Source organism: Medicago truncatula, chromosome 2, assembly GCF_003473485.1.
Source record: "Medicago truncatula cultivar Jemalong A17 chromosome 2, MtrunA17r5.0-ANR, whole genome shotgun sequence".
NCBI lineage: Eukaryota > Viridiplantae > Streptophyta > Magnoliopsida > Fabales > Fabaceae > Medicago > Medicago truncatula.
The window spans coordinates 3,877,031-3,884,741 of NC_053043.1; the positions used below are offsets into that span (position 1 = coordinate 3,877,031).

At 35.0% G+C, this 7,711-nt stretch overlaps 1 protein-coding gene across 2 annotated transcripts; it reads left to right on the forward strand.

The window, feature by feature from the left end:
- The first annotated feature begins 1,317 nt into the window (after nt 1-1,317).
- On the forward strand, nt 1,318-6,061 carry LOC11439284 (protein SMG7L). 2 transcript variants are annotated; one of them, XM_013607063.3, is made up of 6 exons: nt 1,318-1,548; nt 2,119-2,212; nt 2,308-2,910; nt 2,998-3,120; nt 3,242-3,450; nt 3,784-6,061. In XM_013607063.3, exons 2-6 carry the CDS (start codon nt 2,156-2,158, stop codon nt 5,813-5,815), a joined length of 3,024 nt encoding a protein of 1,007 aa, XP_013462517.1. In that variant the 5' UTR covers nt 1,318-1,548; nt 2,119-2,155; the 3' UTR covers nt 5,816-6,061. The 2 variants fall into 2 exon arrangements, with proteins under 2 accessions (XP_013462517.1, XP_039686189.1); XM_039830255.1 differs by lacking the exon at nt 1,318-1,548 and adding an exon at nt 1,746-2,013.
- The last annotated feature ends 1,650 nt before the right edge of the window (nt 6,062-7,711 follow it).

Consider the following 7,711-nt stretch of genomic DNA (forward strand, 5'->3'; position numbering starts at 1 on the left):
TGTTAATAGTAGATGATAAGAATTTGAGAGTCTTGAGTAAATGAAAATTGATGGAGGGACTTAATTGTAACAATTAAAAACTTTGAGGGACAAAAGTTACTAGAAAAACTAGATAAACCAAAATTACATATAGCTCAAACCAGAGAGATCAAAATTATAGTTAAACCAAGCACTAAAACCTTTTTGAGAGTATTTTTTTTTATTCTAAGCTTTATTAAAGTTTAGGAGTGGGGTTTAGGAAATCTTATTTTGAAAGTTCGTGAGTAATATCTAAGGTAACTAGGATTAATGGACCATAGATTTTAACCTTTTGTGCAATATAGTCTTTGTTGCTTTTATTTTTTAGTTATAAAATGTGATGTCATAGTTGGATTGGAACCTTCTTTCTCACTTGGGTACAGGCGTTTGCATTAGTGACTATATGGTCTTTTTTTTAGTTTACAGTTATGGATTTAATTATGAGCTTTAGATAATTGATTGGGTAGCGTTATTATTGATTTCTAGAAAAACTTTACGTGGAAGAATGGGATTTCTTTTTATATAATAAAGTTCAACTTGCTCTAAAAAAAAAAAAAATTAAAGACCTAAATCAGTCTTTCATAATTTGCTCGCATCCTAATTCAATTTTGTTCAAATTAGTCTTTGAAAATTGTATATAAAGGACAAATTAGTTTCTATATTAGTCTTCTCTCATCATAATAGAGGAAATATTTTGTCTACCGTATAAAAATGTCAGTTTTTTTTTAGAGAATCATGAATCTGAGTTGGTATTAAGTGAAGAGTAAATGACATGTTGATGGAGATAAATAGACAACCATACATATGGATGTAAGTGAATAAGAGATATTTGATTGAATTAGTCATTTTTAAGACCACCTTCTATCAACACGAGTATACACAATTCAAAAGAAATGATCCTTAATTTAATGAAATTAAGGACCGTGTAGACCTACCTTTTTCCTTAGCCATTAAACTAGTGTGACAGAAATTAGTTCGATCGTTATGATTAAGATTTTGGTTAACTAATATATTTTTGGGTCGTGATTTCTCTATGTGCATCGTTTGTCTTTTATTCGACTTGTGTTGATCTTAAAATGTAGATGAGAAATATTGCAACACAATGTTCATGTAGATTGAACTAATCATAGTTTTAGCAGTTGAATGAAGTTTATTTTACACTATGCATAAAAAAAATAAAAAAAATAAAAAAAAAAAACTAAATTGGCACAAATGAATCATAAAAATAAAAATAGCTCAATTGTGATATTATAGTATTTATATTTTTATTGACCAGTAGCAGAAAATATTTGATATTGAAGCCTAAAAAAACGGGCTAAGAAGTAGTTTGTCTTGTATTCAGGTTGAGCCAGCCTCATCATCATGATTAATCCATAATCCTACCTTTAACTTTGTCTGTTTCACATCTTTATCACTGTTGGTGGTCCAATTCTTCTTGCTTCTTCCCTTCCCCGCTTCTATCTTACCTTATATTATACCAGCTTTATATATGCTTATCTAGCTGGACTTGGAATTCTTTTATTTCATTAGGTAATCAATCTTTTACCTGAATTATTATTATTATTGTATTTCACTTTCTCAGTACAGTTAACTGAATCTTTTTTTTTATTTGGCTTATGCTCTATGTCTTTATTTCCAGTCTAACTTTGTCAATTCAATTCTGTTATGAGTGTGGTTAGAAACTTTCAGAACCAAAACTTCTTTGTTGTTTATGTTTTTCACTTTTCTCTTAAGCTGAGCTATATCCTGTCCTTAATTATTTCATCTACAGAGATGATGATCAATTGAACCTTCTTCTCTCTCTCGCCCAGTCACTGTAACTTCGGTTGATGATTCTCTCCCTTACCTTGCATAGGGTGTGCCACTCTTAATGTAAATTTTATCATACCAAATTAAAATAAAATAAGGTTATTATTATTTTCTTAACTAATAGTCTGGATGAATCTTTGCTTAAAGTTGGTTATTAAGGATGCATGTTTTCCATGAATGTTTTAGGTACTCAATCTACTAATTAAATATTGTTCGTTTAATACTGGTTCTCTTATAGCAAGATTTGACCTTGTTTAAGTTTACTAATAAGGTCAGGTTTGTGCCTAGCAGATGCATTTCATTTGAAGGAAGCACTTCAATTTCGGTCATGGCAAGCAACCTATCTCTTTCTCCTGGAATTCGTAGTAAAGAAGTACTCTTAGAGGTGATTTTGTGATACTGGCATTCCTTAAAATACTTAGGTTTTTGATAAGTGTTTTGATTTTATATCCTTAACTTTAAACTTTGTTGAATGTTTAGATTGGCAATTCTGAAAAGCAATTGTGGGCATTAATCCATTCTAAAGGCATTCTTCACTCAGATGCTCAATACTTGTACCGCAAGATCCGTGCTAGTTATGAGAGAGTTTTGTTGAACAGTTATACATATGCAGAACTTCAGGATGTTGAATATTCTTTATGGAAGCTCCATTATAAGCATATTGATGAATTTCGCAAAATAGTAAAGAGAAACTCGGGCGATGTAGAGATCAACAAATCAGGAACATCACAAACCGGTGTTGAGCAGAGAAGAAATAATGATACTTTTAAGCCATTTAAGTTATTTTTGTCCGAAGCTTCTGAGTTTTACCAAAATCTAATTGTAAAACTGAGAAAAAATTCTGGAGTGTCAGAAGAGGCATTGTTGAATAAAAAGGGTTGGATCTTTACCTCTACTGAACCAGAAATCAAGCTGAAATGCAAATATTTATGTCATCGGTCCTTAGTTTGTATGGGCGATCTTGCCAGGTATAAAGAACAATGTGAAAATCCTGATACTCAAAATCATAACTGGTCAGTTGCTGCCACACATTACTTGGAAGCAACAAGAATTTGGCCTAATAGTGGTAACCCTCAAAATCAGGTAAATGTTTCTTATCTGTTTCACAAGGTATACTTTTATCGTCTACGTATTTGTTTTTCATGTGACAGTATCCTTATCCATTTGCAGTTGGCTGTATTGGCAACTTATATCGGTGATGAATTCCTTGCTCTATATCACTGTGTAAGAAGTTTAGCAGTTAAAGAACCTTTTCCGGATGCTTGGAACAATCTTATTCTGCTGTTTGAAAAGGTAATATGATCGATCTCAAGGTTCTTTAGTAAACTACATTTTATTTTATTTTATTCCTATGTTTGATATTTCTGAGCTTCTTTTATTGCAATCTCCTCAAGTGCTGTTTCTGATCTTGCAGAACAGGCCATCTCCTCTGAAATATGTTTCCAGTGAAGTCTGCTTTGAGTTCGTTAAACGTTCTGGAAGAATCAGTGAAGTGAGGAAGGCACAACTGAAAGATGATTTCTCAAACTACACTGAAGTTGAAGGCGAAAGTAATAATTTCACTGACACAAAGCTATGGTCTCTTATGGTCAGAATGATAAGTTTCCTCTTCATAACATCAAGGTATATATAGAACTGAATTATTTCATTTTGTTATAGAATTTTCTTGGAACTTTGTTTTGCCTTGAATTTTCCTCTTGCAGTCAAATTAAGTCATTCATGTTTACATATCCTTGATTTTCATCTCTTCTTTAGCATATATTGAATTGACAGTTAACAACAATTTATAATGTAGGGTTTCTATTTGCCTTAATTTTACCACAATTTATTAGATAGGAATGCCAGGGTTCTAATTACACCAATTTGTTTGACACGAGAGAACTCTTCATATAATTAAGATTAACATGTGTCTTATATATCCGAATTCTAATATATGTGTTCTGATCTCTGAATTAGTTTTGAGGAATTCTCTATTGCATTGGCTTCTACAATTGGAGAGTTGGATAAAATGTTGAAGCTAGAAGATATAGAACTAAAGACCATGTTGGACTCCTATAGTCAAATGGATTTAGCCAGAAGAGGTCCTTTTCGAGCCATACAAGCAGTTTGCATTCTAATATTTTCCCTAAAGAATCTAATGGATAAGCCTGAAAAAGAAGATTCAGAAGACAAAAATGTTACGCAGTTGACGCAGATGGGATTAGCTGCTGCGTTTGGTGTCATGGGCCGTTTCGTTGAAAGATGCCTTGAGGCTAAGTCTTTGAATCATTGCCCCTTATTACCTTCTGTGCTTGTTTTTGTGGAGTGGTGTTCAAGTGTGCTTGATGCAACTGAAGTATGTTGCACTGATCAAAAGTGTGGAAGAGCCATTTCTTACTTTTTTGATGTTTTTGTTGAGCTTCTAAATAAACTAAATGACAATAGAAAGGAAACAAAAAAACTTCTTGATAGCACTCCGTTGTGGGAGGATTTTGAGTTGCGGGGTTTTGTACCTATAGCTAGTGCACATTTTTCATTGGATTTCTGTAGTAATTGGGAACACAGAGAAAATTTTGTAAGTGGAGTGGAATTGAGAGCTGAACGCATAAAACAGGCAGCAATGAAGATTGCTAGCAGATCAAATACTTTACAAAAGTGGATTACATATGATGAAATGGGAAGAAAATTTTGTGTTGCTAGATCAAATGAATGTCATGGCAAGAAAAAAGCAGAACTTGTGGAGTCCAGTACAAGAAGGGAAGAGATTAATCAGCAAACTAACAAAGACACAGAAGAACAATGCAAAAGGATGACTGAGGACAATCCACGTAGCGCTATCATCAATGCAAAACCTTCTGTGGTGGAAGAAGAAGAAGTTATTCTCTTCAGGCCTCTTACAAGGTATAATTCAGCGCCATTGTCCCCGTCTACCTCAGCTGATGAACAGATATCACAAGAAGACCGTATAGACCAAAGCTTACCATCTGATGATTGTTTGCGACGTGCTACATCTCTTCTCATGGCACAAAATCCAGCTCAAACTCAAACTGATCCGTGGGAATACCATGGAAGCAGTTCAAAATTCGGGAGTGACAAAGCATTCAAACAGCAAGAACCTTCAACGAAGGAATCATCAAATGCACTGAGCGAGGGAGGGTCAGAAGCTCCAATCGCTGCTGGCCCACCCTCGCTCAATGCTTGGGTCCTCGATGAAGGAAGTTTGAGCAACAATAGAAGAAATGGGACAAAGGGTCCTATTGAACATAGGTTGCCGCCTATTCAAGAAATAGCTTCTTCATCTTTGGCAGGGCTATCCATCAACAAAAATGAAAATTCAGTCATTAGTTCAGTGAGTGAATCTTCGAACTTCAATGCCTCTTCTGCCACATATTCTCTTCCAGTACCTTCTGCTCCATTACTACCTGATAATGCTGCCTGGTTTACTGATGCACAAGCACAACCTAGTTTACCTGCTCCGAGATTTCCAGAAACTTCATCACCAATAAGTGGTTACTCAGATTGGAGTTCTACTTATGGTCCACCTGGATATGATCCTAGATACCAAGTTTTTGTCAACGGATACCCTCCACCCGGACGAATGACTTCTTCGGAATGGCTGCGTTGGTACAGAGAGAACCACAAACCTGAGAAAGCCAACAATTATACGCAGCCTACATACATGAATACTCCTGCTCCTCAAAATTATGATAATCCTTACAGGTTTGATCAATTTGACAGATGGGGCAATCCTTTGTCGTATAATAACCAGTACACGTATATTGAGTCCCCGGGTCCCCCACCATTGCAGCCGGGCTTTCTCAATGCAGGTGAACACAAAGCTAGTCTCTACAGCAACTGTCAAAGACCGGTCCCTTTTGTGTGCAGTGCTGTGACAGAAATGAGAAACGAGCCACAGTCTCTGCTAGAGTGTCTGAAAGAGAAGGAATGGCGTCTCCAGCGAGATCCTAACCTCAGAGGGCCTACATTCACAGGAAATTATAACTCTTAGTCTGAAACTTGTGCCGCAAACCATTCCATAATTGTACTCCTTGTTGTGCGGTCATTTTCGCAAAGTACCAAGCAGTATAAATGTGTAACATATGTATACAATTGTCTCAGCCATTTACTAAATGAATTGAAGAGCTCTAATTTTTAAAGAAAGTGGATGAATTGTTCTTCATTCAGACACTTTCCTTGGATATGCATGTAAAATATGTAGAGTTGAAATTAAAAGAAGAAATCCTCATTCTCGGAACTTGGTACATGATTAGTTACTGGAAACAAGACAAGCATATACTTGCCATGGTTGGATATGTAATATACTACGAGATTATATATGGTGGGACGAAAAACGTTTAGGAACATATGATGCCAAATCTATGTTGATCTGAGTGTGATATACATCAAAATATAATTTCTTATGACAACATGGTAAAAAAGATCGCACTATTGTTTTGCCAGTGGAAAAGTTTAAGTAGAAGAATAAAATGGACAAGAGAACACAAAAATTTAATGGATACTATAAGACAATGTATTATATAGTGTGATTTCTTGGTGCAGCTGGTGACTGTGGACTGAACATATTTATTTCATAACTTGGTTAACTATGTTATGTGTGTGTTACTTGAATGTCTTCATTGCTCTTGTACCAACAAACATGTTCTAGATTTTGAGTTCATATAAAACACTTACGTGAAAGTTAATTCGCAATCCTTAAATTTCTCTTTGAGTAGTTCTTAATCTTAATCTTAATCATATAGTTAAAGTTGTTCTATTAATTACCGAATTCAACATTGTTATTAATTTTGCTTATGTGCGTGGTTATTTATTGTTATTACCGGGACTTTTTGAGGGATCTGTTTATCAAGGCTAAAATGCTAGACTATAGCAAATGACATATAAGTTCATATGATCAAAACAAATCTGTTCTGTAAGGGTTTTGTCTCACAGGTTTATAACATGTTTTCACAAGTTTATAGTAGTTTTTGAGATTCTACTTCCAATAGCATTTGAGCTTATAGAACACCATATTTCATTTCACTTTTATCCTCATTATCTTAATTGAAAATTAAAAGTATTATGTCATTTTATATTTATGAGTAAGTTCACTTGTAAATTTTAGCAAGACGGAGTATATGAAATGTAACTTCAGCGGAAGGAGAAGTACGTCTACCTTGGAGGTGAAAGTTGGAGATCATATTGTATCCCAAGTTACACGGTTTCAATAACTTGGGTCCTTCGTACAAAATGACGGAGAAATAGAAGCAAATGTAAGCTATCGTATTCAAGCTGGGTGGTTGAAATGGAGAAGAGCCTCAGATGTTTTGTGTGATAAGAAAGTACTACTTAAGTTGAAAGGAAAGTTCTATCGGACAACAGTCAGACCGACGTTGTTGTATGGTACGGAGTGTTGGACGGTTAAGAGTCAACATGAGAATCAAGTAAGTGTAGCAGAGATGATGATGTTGCGTTGGATGAGTGGTAAGACTAGACATGATAGGATTAGGAATGACACCATTGGAGAGAGAGTGGGGGTAGCACCTATAGTAAAAAAGTTGGTAGAAAATAGGCTTAGATGGTTTGTGCATGTAGAGAGAAGACCCGTAGATGTCGTGGTAAGAAGAGTAGATCAAATGGAGGAGAGACAAATTAAAAGAGGTAGAGGAAAACCTAGGAAAACTATTAGAGAAACCATTAGAAAGGATTTAGAGGTCAATGAGTTGGATCCAAATTTGGTGTATGATAGAACACTATGACATCATTTGATCCATGTAGCCGACCCCACTTAGTAGGATAAGGCTTGGTTGTTGTTGTTGTTGTTCACCTGTTAATTTTACCAACCACCTCAAATTCAATCAGTTAGTTTATCAGTTATATGCTATAAATTTATCCGCAATCAACTAAC

Bases quoted from the DNA above. Each gene is read 5' to 3' on its own strand.
- LOC11439284 (XM_039830255.1), top strand. From the start codon at position 1,988: ATGCATGTTTTCCATGAATGTTTTAG. The intron at 2,213-2,307 runs GTGATTTTGTGA...TTGAATGTTTAG, and splicing joins GTAAAGAAGTACTCTTAGAG to ATTGGCAATTCTGAAAAGCA. The intron at 3,121-3,241 runs GTAATATGATCG...CTGATCTTGCAG, and splicing joins TTATTCTGCTGTTTGAAAAG to AACAGGCCATCTCCTCTGAA.